We start from the raw sequence: 19,826 nt of genomic DNA, 5'->3' as shown, positions 1-19,826 counted from the left end.
CTTTTCACTTTGATTTTCTCAATGGTGGGGAGAGTTTGACCTATAATATACTGGGCTATGTCCAATACCTTTTGCAGGGCTTTCTGCTCAGGGGTATTGGTTGTCCTATGATGCAGCTGGTCAGCACACTTTTCACAACACATCTGTAAAAGTTTGTCAAGGTTTTCGATGTCATATCAAACCACTGCAAACTCCTTAGGAAGTAGAGGCACAGACATGCTTTCTTCACGATGCCATTCATGTGTTGGGTCCAGAAAAGGTCCTCTGAGACAGTGACTCCTATGAATTTAAATTTGCTCTCCCTCTCCACCACTGATTCTCTCATTGGTCACTCGATCGTACACCTTCGGATTTCCCTCCTGAAATCCACAATCAGATCCTTGGATTTGATGACACTGACAGGTACATTATTCACCCAAGTTTTCAATCTCCCTCCTGTAAACTGGTTTATCACCCCTTTTTATATAACCCACTATCATGGCATCCTCAGCAAGTTTTCAGATGGTGGTGTTGTCGTACCGAACCACAGTCATTGGTGTAAAGCAATGGTTTTCAAACTTTTTCTTTCCACTCACATACCAGCTTAAGTAATCACTATGCCATAGGTGCTCTGTGATTAGTAAGGGATTACTTCAGGTGATTGGAAAGAAAGTTTGAAAACCACTATTTTGTCATACCTAATTGACTTGTTATGCACACGGTTTCACAACTTCAAAGGAAATGGAGCCAATAACAATTTTTCTCAAGCAAAATATTTCAGTAGCAAATAATTCCAGAGCAGAAGTTCTCAACCTTTTATCCCCCATTCAGAGCACCTATGGCATAGGGATTGTTTAAGGTGGTATGTGAGTGGAAAGAAAAAATTTGAAAACCACTGGTGTAAAGCTAAGAACGCAGCCCTGTGATTCTCCGATACTGATGGAGATTGTGGAGATGTTCTTAGCAATCTTCTGATAAATACTAGCCAGCATTAACTGCAGTTGGTATGGTTTGTGTGGCAGTTAGACCTGGGTTCAAATCTGCCACTAAATTGTACATTCTCTCCCTCGACTACATGGGTTTCCTCCGGATGTTCTGGCTTCATCCCCCATTCCAAAGATGTAAAAGACTAATAAGGAGAGTTGGTCACATGAGTATATTTGGGTTGCACGGGATCATGAGCCGGAAGGACCTGTTACTGTGCTATATCTCAAAAAATGGTTTGAGACCCAATGGTGGCTGCATGGAGGCAAGGCTGATTTAACAGAGTTCTGTGCAGGATAGTCCCAGTAACTGAACACAAGGATCAGTATGAATGTTCCTCCCCCTCCCCCACTGAATGTGCGGCTGATCTTGATAATTGAAATTTTACGCCAAAAGTTAGAGCAAATCTGGCACTTTCCAACCAACATTTTTAAGTCATGCAGAGAATTATACCCACAGTCCAATTTCCAGAAATGGAGATTCCATCATTGTGTAACTGATAATAACTGGTGCTCCTCTCATAGGAGGAGTTTCATGGAACATTGCAAGAGAAATGGTCGTAGCCTCATGTGTGCGGAGTTAAGATATTGAAACAGACTATTAAGCCTTTCACCCTTGCTTTCCCATCGTGACAAGTGTCACTTCACTGCAGTAACCCCATCTTCCTCAATATCCAAGGACCTGTCAACCATGGCCTTGAACATTTTGAGTGAAAGCCCCACTAGTTTTGGTTACAGAATTCCAAAGATTTACCACTCTCTGGGTGAAAACTTTTCTCCTCATCTGCACTGCATGGCCAACCCTTTTCATTATGTTGAGCCCCCTACCTCAAAGAAACTTCACTCCTGCAGATACTCAGCAAGGCTCTGGGGCATTTTGTGTGCTTCAATGCAGTCATAGTCATCGAGGGGGTTGAGAATGAAAACAGACCCATCAGCAAACCATCTACTCCAACCATCACCCACCAATTTACTCTCAACTGTTTGCCTACAAGTTTTACCATGGCCCTTTATAAATGCCATAACTACTCTTGCGCTCAAAACTTTCTGCAACAAAAAGGACAACATACTGTTGGAGTTGAACAGGAAAGTCTGCAGACGCTGTGATTGTCATGCAATACACAAAAGTGTTGGAGAGATTCAAGCAATCATGCAGCCTACTGTTGGCTTTCATCATTGCTTGTGGTACTTCCAAGGAGAAGTTTTCAATTTCTTGTGATTCTTCCAAAGTGAAAGACTTTCAGCTTTCCACCACCCCCATTCATGTTTCCTCCTCCACAATCATCAGCGAGCTTGGAGCTATTACACGGTCTCATCATTTAACAGTACTGATATACACTGAGATCCTGTACTTTTCTGAAGGTCTGGTATCCCTACTTGAACTACATAGGGGCACAAATGAAGTAGGAACCGCTATGCCTTACCACCCTGCCCTCCCAATACACCCCTCCATTGGTGAAGGAGTGCAGGGGGTTCATCCAGGGAAAGCTATGAAAAAAGAAATGCAGCCTATGGCCTGGCTGCCGCAAAGTGACAAACCCATAAACCACCCCCCCATTCAAGTTTTATACCTTTGTTGTGAGTGTTTTAGTCATTGTGTGTAAGCATAATTAGTTTGGTGTTAAGTGTTCAATGTTGGGGGTTGAGGGAAGGGAATAAAAAGAAACAAATTCAATGAGAAATTTGTATGGAATTAACAAGTACGAAATGTAAATAATGTTGATATTGTTGATAATGCTATTGTCAATTGTTGGAGTTTGATTAGAAAAACTATAATAAAATATTCAAAAAAAGATTTATGACATTGAAAGTGATTTACAGTACAACTCCGATTCTCCGAACTCCGATTCTCTGAAATCCTGCTATCTAGAATTTTTTTTTAAATTTCAGATAAATGAGGATATCCTAAACAAATCGGAAATTCTCGTTTATCCAAAATTTTTCTGAGCCAAACTGACCAGGGACATCAGCCTGCCGGCAGCAGCAGGAGCGGGACCCTCAGGCTTATGGCATAAGCAGGGCCTTGGTGGGAAAGTGTCGGTGATCGGCAGTGGCGAGCTTTTTTCCAGTGAAAATTAAGCATTATTTTAATGCTTAAAAAGCCTTCGCTTGTTGTTTAAACACTATTACTAATGATTTGCTGTTGTTACTGGGCTGCTTTTTTAAAAAGTGACCAGTTCTCCAAAAGTCATTTATCCAAAATTGGCCCAGTCCTGACCATTTTGGATAATCTGAGTTGTACTGCAATTCCATACAAACCAATTTTGGTGCAAAATCACTTTCAATCTTAAAATAAAATCCAATCATTTTATGATCATTCTTCCCATGGGGCCTCTTAACTACAAAATTAATAATTAACCATTTCATTACACAATAATGACAAGTTTATTGTCATACACATTGTACAATGTGCGAATGCAGCAAAATTCTTGTTTGCTGTAGCCACAAAAGTATTTGTAAAAATAACTATGGTAAAATTAAATTTAAAAAACAAATACCAAGATATAGATTATAAATATTCACAGCTATCCGAATACAAAAAAAGTAATGCAACAGTGCAGACAGTCCTTTTGTGGCGTCGGAGCAGTCTCAGATTCATGCAGGTACTGTCGCTGTGGCAAACTGTTCTTGAACCTAGAGGTGGTGGTTTTCAGACTTCTGTACCTTCTGCCTAAAAGCAGCAGAGCGAAGAAGTTGTGACCAGGGTGATGGGGATCCTTTTTGATGTTGGCTGTCTTCTTGAGATAGCAGCTCACATAGATGTATTCAATGAATGGGAGGTCAGAACCTGTGAAGGACATGGCTATGTTTGTATCCTTCTGCATACCTGGGCACTCAAATTCCCAAACCAGGCTGTGAAACAATCAGTGTATTTTTGACAATGCACCTGTAGAAATTTGATAGAGCATTCGTCGACATGCCAAATCTCCTCAGTCTGCTTGGAAAGTAGAGCTGTTGGTGTGCCTTCTTTACAGTTGCATTGATGGCCTGGCTCCAGGAGAGATGCTCTGTTGTGTGGACTCCCAGAAACACGTTCCCTTTTTCCCCCAGAGGCTGGTGGAGAAGCTGTCCTCACTGGGATTCAACACTCTTTTCTGTAATTGGATTCTGGATTTCCTAACAGAAAGATCACACTCTGTCCAGGTCAGCAGCAGAATGGCGAGCATTGTCATACTGAGCACTGGTGCACCTCAGGGCTGTGTGCTCATCCTGCTCCTGAGCCATCAAGTTGACATGACAGTAGTTAGCCTCATTAGCAACAACAATGAGCCACACTACAGAGAAGAGGAAAATCTCATAATGTGTTATGAGATTAACAACCCGAGTCTCAACATGACTGTGGATTTCAAGAGGACCAGGGATGATCACTCTCCATTACACATTAATAGCTCAGTAGTGGATGTTGCCTTGTGTTGATGGTCAGAGAGAAGTCAAAGATCCAGCTGCAGAGGGACGGGTGGAGTCCCAGTTCCCTCAGCTTGATCATGGGTTTGGGAGATATGGTTTACCAAATTACATAATACCTGCTAATAATACTATCACAGGCAAAACCCTCTCCACTATCAAGAACATCTACAGGGAATGTTGCCATCAGAGAGCAGCAGCAAACGTCAAGGTTCCACACTACCCAGCACACGCTCTGTTCTTGCTGCTGCCATCAAGAAAGAGATACAGGCTCCTCAAGACTCTTATCGCCAGGTTTAAGATAGGCTGCTACCCCTCCATCTTCAGACTCCTCGACAACAAACTCAATTAGGGACTCAAATGCCATGATCCAAGGACTCTTCCTTGTGCACTTTGTTGATTTTATATTCTATGGATTGCAGTTTCTTTACATCCATTATCGGTTTACAGTTCTTTATATGTATACACTGTGTACAGTTTTTTGCACTACCAAAAAGTGGTAACTCTGCCTCGCCCTCAGTGAAAAGAATCTCAGGGTTGTCTATGTCATGTACGTACTCTGACAATAAAGCTGAAATCTAAATTTCTTTAGGTCCTCAAAATATTCATTCAGAACACAACAAACCTGACCATCACACTTGTTTCACAAATGTTACCCATATTGAAGTTCCACCATGCCTATGGTACTACCCTTGTTATAGAACCTCAAATGCCATGCCTTTCATTACCATAACTGTTTGGGTGTATACAGAATCTCCATCAGCATTTGAAGCTCCTTACTGTTTCTTAGCTCTATCTAAATTAATTTCAGTTCTCAAAGGTCCAAGCCAATGTCCTGCAATCTTCATTCCACTCAGTCCCAGCCCTAGTTGCACAAATACTTTAACCTGAACCCAACCTGTGGCTGCACCTGTGCTGGGATGATAGAGATGCCAAAAATGGATAAAGGTATAGTTACAGTACAAAGTAACCATCATCTTATGTGAACTCTGCAGTTGAACTTGGTGCCTTCAACTCCCAGGGTTGTTAGACATTGGAGAATTATCTAAACTTATCGTCTTTTTTAAATTAATTCAAGGGATGTGGCTGAACCAGAATTTAATTGCCATCCCCTAATCACCTGGGGAAAGGTGTGGGGGTGGCTGCCTCTTTGAACTGCTGCAGTCTTTGAGGACAGTATTCCATATGTGTAGGGACAGTGAAGGAAATGCAATGTATTTCCAAGTCAGGAATGTGTGTGGATTAGAGGCAACTTCCAGGGAGTGGTGTCCCTGTGCTTCTGCTGCCTTTGTCCCTCTAATTGGTGAAGGTGGTGGGTTTGGAAGATTCTATCCAAGGAGTCTCAGTGAGTTGGTGCAGCCCATGCCACCATATAAAGTGAGTGAGTGACCATGGGGTACCTGTCAATGGGTTTCTGCGTGCCAGATGGTGTTGGACTCCGTGTATTGTTGAAGCTGCCCTCAGCCAGAGAAATAGAGAATGTTCCATCACACTCTTGATTAGACGTGTGCAGACTTTTGGGAGTTATTCACCACAGGATCCATTACCCTTGACCTGCTCATGGCCACATTGTGTACACAGCTACTCCAGTTCAGTTTCTGGGAACCCCCCCAGGATATTAACAGTAGGGAATTGAGTGATGGGAATGTTGTTGTAGGTCAAAGGTGATGGGTAGATTTTCTCTGTTGGATGTAGTCATTACCCAGCACTTGTGTGAATGTTACTTGCCACCCAGATCTGGATATTGTCCAGGTCTTGCTGCACAGATGTGGACTACTTCACTATCTGTGCAGTCAATAATAGCCCTCAACATTGTGTAATCAGTGACCATCCCTCCTTCAAAATGCTCCGAGCAATTGAAGGAAGCTCTGAAGAAGCAGCAGATGGTTGGATCTTGGGCACTTCCCTGAGGACCTCTTGCAGAAATGTCCTATGGCTGAGATTTATAGCCACAAGCATTACCTTTTTGAACATCCTTGCCTCTTTTCCCATGGTATCTCCTGTTGAAACAACTCTAAGATGCCAAAGCATGCTTAAGGATTGTGCACCCAGGTCTCCCCACACCTTTCAAAGCAAGCATTATTCCATATACAGCGACAAAGTCCACCTGAGTCTGTTAATACTCAACAGCCAGATATTGTTATGGGAGAAGTCCAAATACCAGGGCCACTTAGTTCAAATTATCATAAAAATAAGTCATGACACATAATGCTTTCAAATGTTAATATTTAACTGCAGAATTAACAAGAAGAATTAGCAAGATGCACTTTAAGCAAGACATTTTGGCTCAATGTTGACCACCAACGGAAAAACAGACTCAATTCTGCAGTGGCAAGAATCATACAAACTCATGCAGGGCAAAGAAGGGGCAGGAAGGATTCACAGCTCTGCTTCATTGGATATCATTGACAAGCTGAAGCCACAAGATCAATAGCGAGCTCCAGTGTCGTTTCACTGGTGAACGCACTGGTGATACTCAAGAAAGCTGCTGGGCAGTTGGAAGAACCGTGAGTCACACTCAACGACAACTTCAGGGGAAGAATATCAAGAGAACTCTTTCAGATTAAAATGTTCAACAATAACCATCACAAGAAAAAAAAAATTAGAATGGAAGGCCACTTGGCCGCTGCAACCTACCCCACCCACTATTCAGCATGAATATATCTGATTTTTCCCAGCCCCCACCACCTCGATGCCAGATCCCTAGATGTTGCAGAGAAATGGACTGGAGATCAATCCACAGGACCACAAGAGTGGCAGAGAGGAACACTGGAGTTTCCTTCTCGCCCCATTGACGTGGTCTAACAGGACTACTGTCTGAAGAAGGTGCACAAAATCACTGAGGACCCCTTCCACCCTGCACACAGCATCTTTCAGCTGCTCCCATTGAAGAGATACACCAGTATCAGAGCCAGTACCACCAGGTTGAGGAACATCTACTTCCCACAGGCAGTGAGAATACTGAATGACCAAAGGAACTGCTCACACTAACCATCCGAGACTCATTTGCAAAGCAATATCTATTTATTTATTTATTTATTTTTAAGGATATAATATTTGTCCTTCATATGTATTATTTGTCTGTATACATGTAATGTCTAGCTGTGTATCTGCATGGTTTTTTTTGTATTGAGGACCAGAGAACGCTGTCTCATTGATTTGTACTTGTACAATCAGATGACAATAAACTTGAGTTACAGTCTCTCTCCACTAACATGGTTATCAGCCATTTGATTCCTCTTAGTGAAGTGCATGACCTCACTTTCCCACATTAAACTCCATTAACCTCAGTTTTGCCCAAAACTTGTCCTTCCACCTATTTTCATATCATCTGCAGATTTGGACATCTCACAGTCTGCTCCCTCCTCCAGGTCATTAATGCAAAGAAGGAATAACTGAGAGCCAAGAACTAATCCCTCAAGTTGCATTTTTCTAACCTGATGATCCATTTATTCCAGTTCTCTATTTTTCTACAGAATAACCAATTTTAAAACCAACAACTGCCCCAAGAAGCTTCACTGGAGTAATCATAAACAAAATTCAACAGGTTTATCTCTTCATGTTTATTTTCAAGAAGATTTCAAAACATGAGACAAATTTTATGCAAGAAACAGTAGAACATGGAGAACAAGACAGAATGGAAGGAAAGACAATTATCTGACCAAACTGGAATACTTGGATATTGGAGGGAAGCAGGCCCAGAAGGGATTACAGCATTTGGGAAGGGAATTAAGAATAAGGATGAGAATGACCATGTACAGGTATGGGAGATCCAGAGGTAAAGTAGAACAATGAGAGGACAGACAGGTCATATTACAGGCTAGGATATGGGCAGTAGGGATCTAGATGAACCACAGTTCAGTGACTGCAAAGAAAAACACATTGGGCAAGTCACATCCGAAATCAAAGAAATAATTCATAAGCGAATTCACAATTACTTCATGGGCTGCTGGGTGAAGTGGTTAAAGCTGGAATTATCGCAATGTTTAAGAAACAAACTGGAAAGAAGTTTATAGGAATATGGCCTAAACACAGGCAGGTGGAACTAGTGTGGATAGGACATTTTGGTCAACATGGACAAGCCTTACATGAGGCTCATTTCCACCTTTATGACTCTAAACAGAAAATATCAGATGCTGTGGAGAAAGAAATACAAAACCACTGAATGATTACTGGCGAGCATTCTCCTCCTGGCTTACTCAGTAAGTGTAGGGTCTAAACTTCAGTCCAAGGCTCAACCTCATCACCTCTTCAGATTACAGTATATAGAATCGCACCTGCGGATTATATAGAACACACATGTCAAACTCTGGCCCGCGGGCCAAATTTGGCCTGCAATATAATTATATTTGGCCCGCAAGATCATATCAAAAATGTATTAGAGGTGGCCCGCTGGCCGCCGCGCCAGTATAGCGCATGCACAGTAACCGCTGTGTCCCAGGGTGAGAGAGAGAGAGAAAAATCCTGGTCCTTGAAAAGTAGTGGTGGGTGGTTTTATAAACACGCTGTCATGTCCCTCCGCTCACCCCCCCCACCGCAGCGCGGCCTGGCCGGTGTCAGGGGAAGCCAAGGCCGCTTCCCAGCGCCCGGAACCCCAATGGCACAGCGTTACTTGGAGCTGCAGATGGAGTCGGGACGCCGGAGGGAAGATTGGGGCTCCCCGCCGGGCGATGGGGGCGCCGGCCACCCTGCGCCTTCCCACCGGAGGGTGCCCGGAGTACACGTGGAGAGCGAGGCTGGTCGGGCAGGTAGGGTGGAACCCCCCACCAATCTCAGGAGTGGCGTGGGCTGGATCGGGATTAGCCACGCTCACCTGCTCCTCCACCGCTGACCGGGATCCCAGCGTGGTCCTGAGCGCAGAGACTGCCCTGGAAAAGTCCTGGGACACCGGCACGGAAAGAAAAGGGGGTCCGGGAGAAACTCAGCAGGTCAAGGGGGGTCCGGGAGAAACTCAGCAGGTCAAAGGGGGATCCAGGAGAAACTCAGCAGGTCAAAGGGGGATCCGGGAGAAACTCAGCAGGTCAAGGTGGGTCCGGCAGAAACTCAGGAGGGGCCTGACCTCGCCAGGAGTGTTGCCCACTCCCCCTCCCTGCCACAGGCCGACCCGCGACTCACGGTGATGGGGCCGCTGATCCGCCAAGATGCCGCCCTGCAGCGAGAGCCGATGCCCCCGCACTGTCGTTGTCCAACCCAATCGCCCACAAACCCCGCCCTCCCGCACACAGGCCTGAGTAAGTATTATGAACTTTAATCTCAGGATAAAACGATCTTCCAATAGTTTCATGTCACAGTGATAAATATATTCCTGGTTAAAAATGGTCCTGCACCTGGATACAAGCTCATTAGGCATAAAACTTAAAAAGTGTGTCAATCAAAGGATATCTGTACCAATGGAAAAAGGGCATGGCAAATAACCCTGCTAGAGTTCATGCCCACAATCAGTCACCCATTTGATTGTTTCAGGAATCATGTTATTCTCCCACATTCTCAATAGCCCTCAGATTTTACTATTCGACAGCACACTAACAACATTTGACAAATCCTCTATAGAGAAATATTATTTATTGAATATTTTATTTCTCATTTGTTAATGCTTCTGGAAAGAGTTTATCCATTTATTTTAAAAAGAAAAAGTTTAACATTACATATGTTGAAAGAAGAGAAAACATGCAGGTGTTGTTGAAAATTTTCAATAAATATTTAGTTCGGCCCTCGACTTAGTCCAAGTTTTTAATTTTGGCCCTCCGTGAATTTGAGTTTGACACCCCTGATATAGAATAACCCCTCAAAGGCCATCAGCCAGGCCCACTGAACTGAGCAACTAACCATTGAACAGGCTTAATATCTGTCTTGAATTGAGGGAAGACTGATTTGGAATATCATCGAATAGGCCCAGGCAAAGGTAGACTGGGATCAGCAGGCAAGTCTGAATCTGACGCGAGAGTTACTCAGATTTGAAACAGTGACATTTCCGAAACAACACGTGTCTGAATGGCAACGGTCTGAATGGAATCCTGGATGTGATGGAAGGTTAGACAGACAAAAAGGAACTGAAGAAAATTGCAAAGCTTGTCAGAGCTATGGAAATTTTGCTGCAGTTTTTAAAATATAGAAAGGTAAAGGGAAATGATGATAATATCACTGACCGATATTGGAACAGATTTACAAATAGGAGAGGGCTTTGAGGGATATAGATGAAGTGGAGGCAAGTAAAATAGGCTCAGTGCCAATTAATCGAAGAGCCCGTACTACGCTGTAGGACTACAATTATAAAACGTCCTTTGGTTATTGATACTCCATTACAGTTTCTCACGATCAAAACCATGAACCTTTAAGCTATTTCTTCTCTGCTTTAGGCAGTACAACCATAGCTTCCCTGGACCCCACAATGTAATTGTAAACCACCCCACCCCCAACCCAATTACCACTGCAGCAAACCCTGACATCCATACTAAAATATGGTATCTAAATTAGACAACATAGATTAAATGGTGGCACAACTTCCTATTGTGCTCCATGCCTCAAAATCTGGGTTCTTGTGTGTTCCAACAGCTTCGCCATTTGTCCTCTCATCAGCAAGGTTTGGTATTCTGATGCCCACGACTTCTTTCCCACAGCTTGTTCAAACAAATTATCAAGATGATGTCAACCAACTGATGTTATGGCTGAGCCTGGATGCCAATCAGCATGCCAGCAGGACAAGGACAAACTTGGGTTGGAATATCAGGGGAAATCTTTGACGACAGCGTGAAATCCCTTACATCTGCTTGGAATCAACATCTTGCAGAGCTCCTGCAAGCCTTCAAGTCCAGACCAGAAATTCACTCCCTAATTTACTACCCTGAATGACAAACCATGGCCCTGTGTTGGATCCCAGTCAGAGGCACATTTCTGCTTCTGCACAGCATGCACCTTGCAACAGATATTACACACCCAAGTGCAGAAGGAAAACCATCCCATCAACATGCTACAGGGAAACCCTGACTATTTACAAGTTCTCCTCTCACGCTGTCTAACCTGCTGAGTGAGTATTTACAGCATTCTTGGTTTCCCTTTGCAAGTTTACCCAGGAACTAAATAAGCCTACACTGCAATCTCTGTGCATTTTGCTTTTGCACTCAGTTTAATGTTTGAACAACCTTCCAGAAGTTCAGGGACAGGCCGATGGCATATTTTGGTAAAATGTTTACAAAGACACCAGCACAGAGAATTCTGGCCTTGAACAGTGATGCAATCCTGTTCAAAGCAAGGCATACAAAATAGGCCAAAGACATTGATACTGGAGTTCCACAGAAATTTGCAGGAGTCAACTACAGTGCAGAATTTGTGCTTCAATCAGTCAGGTACTTTCCCCACAGGCAGATACAAAAAAGAAATTCATAGAACACAGGACAGGATCTATGTAAAGCTATTCCACAACAACTTGATTTTCAGAATCAGGATTTATTATCATAAACAAGTCCTGAAATTCAGTGTTTGCAGCAGTATCATAGAGCAAACATTCATATTATAACCATCTTACCACATCACTATTTAAAAAAAAGTAGTGCACAAAAAGTGAGGCAATGTCCATGGTTCATTGATTATTCAGGAATCCGCTGCCAGCGAGGAAGAAGCTGTCCTTGCGCCACTGAGGACTCATCTTTAGGTTCCTGTACCTTTTTCCCCCAATGATAGCAGAGTGAAGAGGGCATGGCCTGGGTGACGTGGGTCTTTGAGGTTAGAGGCTGCTTTTCTAAGACACCGCCTCATGTAGATGTCCTCAATAGAGTAAAGTCTGGTGCTTGATTGGAGTTGGATTTTCTGTCTAAGACACTGGAGAAATTTGGACTGGGTCAAACATTTATCAATTAGGTAAGGACAGTGTATTTATAAACCCCAGGGTAAAATCATTACAAAGTGGCAGAGGTCTCCAATGTTCCCACTGAGTAGATCTAGTAGGTAGGGAGGGCTGCCCACTGTCCCAGCTCTGTTCATACTACCCATTCAATGACTGGCAGAAACCATTTGGAGGGATCCAGACATAAAGGGGTTCAAGGTGGGTGAGGTGGAACACAAAATCAACCTGTCTGCTGACGATGTGTTAGTGTATTTGATGGAACCTGGGTTGGGGGGGGGGGGGGGGGGTGTCATTGGTTAGACTGAGGACCATACTGGAGGATTATGGACTCTGGGTAGAAGGTTAATCTGGATAAAAGCAAAATCATGCCTTTGTGAAAGGAGATTATAGAGCCTATCAACAGGAAAGCCAATCCATGTGGTTGCAGGAAAGAATTAAATACCTATGGATAAGAGTGGATAAAGAAAATTAAACACACACACACACACAATTAAATTATTTCCCTTTGCTCCAGAAGATTGAGGACCTGTCTAGATGGGAAACTCTGCCCATAATGTTGGTGACCAGTTAACTACGTAAAAATTAAGGTAATGCTAAGACTATCTTTTTCAAACGCTGCCCATTTCATTGCCCTAGTACTTCTTTAAAATGTTCAATGGATGTTTCAGAAACTTATTGTGGAATTGTAAGGTGTCTAGAGTTTCCGTGCAATAGTTGACATGGAAATATAAATTGGGGGGTTTTAAATTGCCCTACTTTTTTTTAAAAAAAAATACTACAGGGCGTCCCAGGCAAAGTTTTTTGTCTCATTTTTTTGAAGGAAGGGATCCCTCTTCTTGACACAAATTGGGTTAAATGTAGTAGGGAAAAAGATAGGATAATTTATATACAAATAGGACACCAAATTAGTTTCAGAAAAAACAGATAACCCTGTAATAAAACATTTCTGCCTGATCTGGCAAACAATAAATCGATGTATTAGATTGAAGGAGGGGTAATCTCTCAAAATACCCTTGACCCAGCACAATTTAATACCGTTGACTCTGGACTCCGACACCTGGTGCTGGAAAGAGATTAGGTGTATCGAAGATTGTTAACATCAAGGGCAGCTCACATCATTCAAGCAGTTGAGGACTAAATAGGAGTCATCGAATAGAGCATTCTTCTCCTTTCTGCAATTAAGATCTTTCGTAAGGGACAAACTAGGACCAACTATGACTCTGTCTGACTCTAGTGACATGGAAACTAATTCAAAAGAGGATTGTGTATAAATTTATCACTGGAATGTATTCCAAAGTGAAAGCCTAAAGCCGGGCTTACATTGGCCAAGGAAAAGATGGGAGTCAGACTTGGGCATAACAATTAGTGAACGATGATGGGAAGATGTGTGTTTGAATAGCCTGATGAAAATTGTTAATGCCAGACACATACTGGTCCAATATAATTTCTTTTATCAGTTATAACTCATTGATAAAATTACACGTCAAAATCAGAAATGCTTTAGGTGCAGTGTAGAGGATGGAACCTTTGTCCACTCTACCTGGCTGTGTATAAGGCTGAGATACTTCTGGGAAGACCTTGTGGACACTGAAAAGTACAAAGGTGGATTTTGCACAGGATCCAGAGTTACACCTTCTAAGGGATATTGGGATAGTACAGTTTAGACCAGTGGCTCTCCATCTTTTTCTTTCCACTCACATACCACTTTAAGTAATCCCTATGCCCTCAGTGCTCTGTGATTAGTTCAGGATTGGTTAAGGTAGTATGTAAGTGGGAAGGGAAGGTTGAGAATCACTGCTCTAGACCCAATTGTTATTGAAATATGTTGCTTGAGAAAAATTGTCAATGGCCCATTTCCTTTGGAGTTCTGAAACCGGGCACACGAGTCAATTAGGGACGATTAAAACAGTGGTTTTCAACCTTTTTCTTTCCACTCACATACCACCTTAGGCAATCCTTTACTGATCACAGAGCACCTATGGCATAGGGATCAGCATGAATTCCATGCGCTGAATGATCTGTTTCCATGCTGTACCTCTGGGGCTCAAATTAAAATGTGTAATGTCATAGTTTTGAATTATTTTAAAGTAATACTTGATCAATTGTTAAACTTTTTGTAACAGTTTGGAATGTTTCCAAATTGTCAGCAGCCCACCTTCACGGCACATTGACAGTCTCACCACCCCTTGAAGTGATTCATCAGCAGGAGAACTCAAAAGATCTTACTGCCAAAGTTGAAGCTGGTACCCTTCCCCTTCAGCAAACTGGTGGTGGGAGAAAACCCACAAATTGTTTAATCCTTTGCTATGGCCAGGACAAGCAAAATTGGCTCACAACCAACCACAAATTCTGAGCAGTCATTTTATTTTCAGGAATTTTTAACATCTTTTCCAGCTTGGAGATTCAAGAATCAAAGTCTTCATTACAATATTTACCAGCACTTCCTGGATTCTCAATATCCCAACATTCATTAGTCACACAGACACACACACACAAAGAACTAGAAAAGCATTTTAATTTCAGTCTCCAATCAACATTGTGCTACACTGTGAACAAGATTTGTACAGCAATCAGAACTTAATGTGTGTTTGATTAGATTTGGATGAGCAGCTCCATAAAACAGACAAGTCCTGATATGTCTGCTTCCTCTCCAGTTTACCATCTGGTAATGATCCTTAATCTCAATATTACTAACAAACCCTCAACAAACTGCAAAATAGATCAACAGAAAGAATTGCTCTGAACTTCTAATTTGTCTGGAGATGTGAAACATAGATGATAATCAAAACACCCGCCACAATTTTATACAGCCACCTTTTGTGGAAATCAATCCTGCATTTCTTTTCATCTGAATATTCAGAGGAATTTCAATCTAGAGTTACAAAGCAACAGTGTGTTCCCACAGGTAGCACATAGATAGTGCTAAAGGAAGTGTGTTTCTTGCTTGAGAAAGACAAGACCAAGTTACCTGGCATTTTACTTTACCTGCACTTAAATCTGGTTTTGTATTTTATGGGTGTTGTTACTGGTTATTTTCAGGCTTTGAGTATTTGCAATTTTTAAAGAATAGGTCCAGACAACACTAGAGCACAGAAACAGACCCTTCAAGTCTGTGCTGAACTATTATTCTGACTAGTAGTGGGGCAGTTACCAAGTTAGTAAATTATCTACGAGTTCACAAGATAGCTAGTTTCAACTGAGACAATACAGTTTGTTCTTTTATACGAGTGGCAGGATAAAACTTGATCCATTATATTGTGAACAACTAATGTTTTCACACTGTGTCAAAGATACACCGTGACTGTTTTCATTTCAAGACTATTTTTCAAATGCCTGGAATACACCTGAGCAGCACTTGAGGGCATAGTTTTGTTGCTCAAGAAAGCAATCTCAAGTAGTTGCACTGCACTTTTGATGATTTGGCCTGTGATTTTTCCCCATCTCTAACATCAACAAGGCTAATTGAACCAAATGCCTTGAGTTAAATTCCTCAGACAGTTGACTCAGATAGTTCAGTAACAGTTGATACTCTATCACTGCCCAGATGAGGAAATCTGAGGCACTGTACTCATGTCTGACTAATGAATGAAAAAAGCTAACTTCACCAGCATGAATTTTAGATGCGCATTGAAAGCTCAGTCCAGCTGCTTCCCACTACGATTCACTTAAGGCAACTAAATCAGCTCATTTTAAGAGATTCGGCTCGTGAGACGTGATCAGCATTAACACCCAAGGAAAATAGAAAATCCGCTGGAAAGCTTCCTTCCCGGATTAAACCCTTGGGTCTCCTCTGAATGATTGATAGGGCAAGCAATGGGGGAGGACTCATTGTCTGATGAGCAATCTGCCCAACGCAGCTAGTCTTTGGAAGTCACAGGGGCAGGAGAAGGGAGGTGTGATGTCTCTACAAGTTCAAGTAATGGGGGAAAAAATGTGAAAGGAACTCAGACCTGAAATGTTGGTTATACATGTTTGCCTCCTATGGATGCTGCAGGACCTGCTGAGTTTCTCCAGCACATTTGTGTATTGATTACAAGCACTGGGGAAAAATGTCCAACCATACTAGCAGATCATGTTCTCCAAATGACAGTAACAGAGACACAAAAGCTCCATCTATTCCTCTCAGAGTATCATACCCGACCCCATGAATCCCCATCTGATTGGGGCTACCACATAGGTAAACTTTGCTCTGTGAATCTGCAGTGATGGATTTGGACCCATCCAACAGGAAAGGCAGACCTGCTTTTCAGTTACATCTTTCACAATTTCAAGGTATCATTGGTTTAGTTTTTTTTTGCCTTATCACTAACATAAGTAAAAAGCACAGCAGTCGATTGGCACAAACCAAGAAGCAGAAGCAACAACAGCAGTGATGAGCAGTTAGAAAGGTTGAGATTTGAATACTGGGGTACTAGATTACTGAGGCAAATTCTCCTATTCTTGGGGATCTTTTATATCTCAATAAGGCAGGATTATTCCTGCTTTGTTTTATTCAAGAGAGATATCATAAAGAACGCAGGACTTCACTAGAATATCAGCAGGAATATTATTCAAGAACAATATTCTCAAATCCTGTACCCTGGAATAACCATTTTAAAATGGTTCCCACCAACTTAAGAAAAGAAAATACAATAAACCAGTTTCTGACAACAGATGCTCTGCATACCACCTGGTATCCATGGGTCTGTTATAGGTGGTTCTTGATGAAGCAGCAAAAACAAAATTGCAGGCATGTAATGCATAAAACAAGGGTTCACAATTTACCACAAAAAAGGCAAAATTTTGCAAAAAAAATCCTCACCAAAATACTGACAGACCACCTGTCACCATAGGATTCGCTGTGTCCTAATGCCTCCATTTTGTTCACACAAAAATTCCTGTTGGTGGTCTCAGAAGAGGCTCAAGCTCAACCCCTTCCTCCTCTTGGTTTGTTAAAGTCGGTCTGGCACGTGGGTGAAAGAGGTTGAGAACCTCTACCATAAACATAGCTTACCAACAGATTGTTCCAAGAGATGCCAAACTTTGAAAGGGGTAGTTAGACTGTGCACATCCACTCACACCCCCAGTAAAACATCGGGGCTGAGAGGATTCAATATCCACCTACTCAGCAAAGAGTGTGGTCAGGCATGAACTAGGAACCAAAAAAACAATTGGGACTATAACCCAGATGCGCAGCCGGCACGAAAAAAAAGCAACACATGCATTACAAATAGTGGAGTGCCCAGATGAATTGTACCGGAACCCTAAATCTATGCGAATTCAAAAGGCACTGACCACCACAACCACCCCCACAGAGTTCATTCCCACGACAAACGCTCTCCCTCCGTCACCAAGTCTAGGGAAAGCGTTTTGTTCTGGAGTCGTGTCCCTGCTCGAGTGATCCAAAGAGCAGTGACCTGGAGGAATCGTGACACGGAACGGCCGCCTGGAATAAACATCTGACTTCCAACTGCCCACATCCTGATAGGTGGAACTCTGCCCGTTCCCTAAAAAAACCTCACCACCGACTCGGATATCCTGCAGAATGAACGGAGTAGATAGACCTGGGGACGAGTCCTGGGGGTGCCAGCAGCTCACGACGACCACCCTGCCTTGGCAGCGATGTTGCTGGAACCATCCTCGGACCCGGTGGCAGAGCGGGCGGGGGGTCGGCAGAGCGGACAGGGTTCCAGCATCACCACCTCCCTCCCTCCACAACCCCTCTCAGCGCCCGGGAAGAAGCTCCCCGCCCCCCACACCTCGGAGCCCAGGTCTCGCCGCCGCCCGTCCGTGTTGTGGCCGGCGCAGCAGCCCACCCAGGGGCAGGGAACTGCAGTCAGCCAGCAGGGGGATACAGACACACGCGGCCGTTCGGCCCCACTACGCGATCCTAGTTCGCATCGCTCTCCAGAACTGGTTTGGAACTGGCATCGCCACTCCGCCACAGAACGGGTGCGCTTTGTAGCAGGGAGGTTCACAGGACGAGGTGACCTGGGGAAGCGGAGCGAGCCCCCCGCCCCCTACCTTCTCACTGCTCGTCTGAGACACGTTGTCAGCCTGCTGGAGCTCGGCTGCCGGGACTTGTTCGGGTTCGGGCAGCGGCTGCTCGGCGCGCTGCTCCTGCTCCTGCTCGGGGACGCCGTGGATGTACTCCTCCTTGCACTGCAGCCCCAGGCTCTTCAGCAGCTCGTCCGTCTCCCGGTCCATCACCAGGAGCCGCGTCTCGTTGGCCACCGCCTTGATCTTCTGCACTACTTGCTGGTGGCTGTCCTGCTCCACGTCTTCGCCGTTGACCTGCACCACCTTGTCGCCGGCCTTCAGCCCCGCTCCCTCGGCCGGCGAGCCCGCTTCCACCAGCCGGATGAACTGGCCCGTCTTGCCCTTCTCTCCATGCAAGTGGAAGCCGTAGCCGTTGGGGCCCTTGTTGATGACACAGAGCCGCGGCCTGAGCTGCTCCTTGGTCATGGTGCTGCGTCCGTCCGTCCCACACACTCTCCGGCGACCGCGGCCAAACTGCTCACAAACTCTCCGACCGGGCGACGAAGTCCCGGCGCGCTCCCGCTCGCCCACGGCTCGCTCCTCCAGTCAGCACGCGCTTCCTCCCCGCGCGGCCGACCGACGGCTCGCTCCTCCAATCCGCACGCGCTCTCCGGGGCCAATCCCACCAGTCAGCCAACCGGCAAGAAAGCCTGGGCAAGAGGGCGGCCCCTCCGCTCATTAATATTCTGACGAGCCGCAAAAGTGGCTTCAACTCATTTAAAACTTGAGCCGGATTTTTTATAAATGTCACGTTTTATTATTTCTTTGTCCGCCGCGTTTTAAAATTTGCATCGTAGAATGTCGAATGGTTATAAGTCCCAGCCGCGGTCGCCCGGCAACGCGTGATTTACCTGTCCGGAATATTGATTGACTGCGAGGAGGAGGGGGGGGGGGTTTGTGTCAATGCAAATACAAGGGCTGTCAATGCAATAAGCAGGACGCGAGCCTTTCCTGTGATTTAGAGTGTATGATTATTACAAAGGTTCGAAGTTCTGAGCAGAACTGAAATTGCATGAAAAATCTGAGATTACCCGGAGTAAAACTCGACAGTCCAGTTAAAAACACATTGCTGGAGAAAGAAACTCAGCGGGTCCTTTGCCTTTACCCGAAACCTTTGCTACAAAAAGTTTGACTTTGCCCAAGTTTTGTGCTTTTACATTTTTTTTTCCTCTCCCCTTGCCGGGTAAAGCTTGTACTGTTCAAAACTCACAAACACGACATATTTTTTCGGAGACGGGGGCGGTGGGGGAAGTTTTAAACTAATTTGGCAGCGCGTGGAACAAAGGAAGGTTGCATTAAAAAGGAGAAAAATGCGAGGAGTGGGAGAAGGAAATATTATCTGCACACGTAACAACGGTTTTAGACAGAAGCAGATAAGATTGCATGCTCTCAGCCTGTGCAGAAATGCAAAAAGCGTATTAAACAAGATTAGAGAGCTGCAGCATATCGAGTTAGGATTAGGATGCCATGGTAACAGCCGAGACCCGTCTTCAAAATGCTATCGCAATGGGTTCTTAATATTCCTGGACACAAGAAGGGAGTAAAGGAACCCGGTGGGGGGGGGGGGTTGTCGGCATTAATTGAGAAGATGTGGCGGGATG

At 44.1% G+C, this 19,826-nt stretch overlaps 1 protein-coding gene and 1 long non-coding RNA gene across 2 annotated transcripts in view; both read right to left on the bottom strand.

Annotated features, from left to right (window-relative positions):
- Positions 1–18,778, bottom strand: part of nherf1b (NHERF family PDZ scaffold protein 1b) — a 92,734-nt gene extending 73,956 nt beyond the window's left edge. The window contains exon 1 of the mRNA XM_069929382.1: positions 18,211–18,778. Within this exon, the coding sequence (XP_069785483.1) occupies positions 18,211–18,651 (441 nt within the window). The 5' untranslated portion in view covers positions 18,652–18,778. The remainder of the gene's footprint in view (positions 1–18,210) is intronic.
- On the bottom strand, positions 7,916–18,040 carry LOC138759256 (uncharacterized). Its single transcript, XR_011354676.1, has 2 exons — positions 17,201–18,040; positions 7,916–8,644 (listed from the first exon to the last, which is right to left on the bottom strand). It is a non-coding gene; the product is annotated as an uncharacterized lncRNA (long non-coding RNA).
- Positions 18,779–19,826: the final 1,048 nt, after the last annotated feature.

This window comes from Narcine bancroftii, chromosome 3 (genome assembly GCF_036971445.1).
Source record: "Narcine bancroftii isolate sNarBan1 chromosome 3, sNarBan1.hap1, whole genome shotgun sequence".
In the NCBI taxonomy this organism is placed as follows: Eukaryota; Metazoa; Chordata; class Chondrichthyes; order Torpediniformes; family Narcinidae; genus Narcine; species Narcine bancroftii.
Note: the sequence above shows the minus strand (reverse complement) of the source record. Positions and strands in the feature narration are given on the sequence as shown.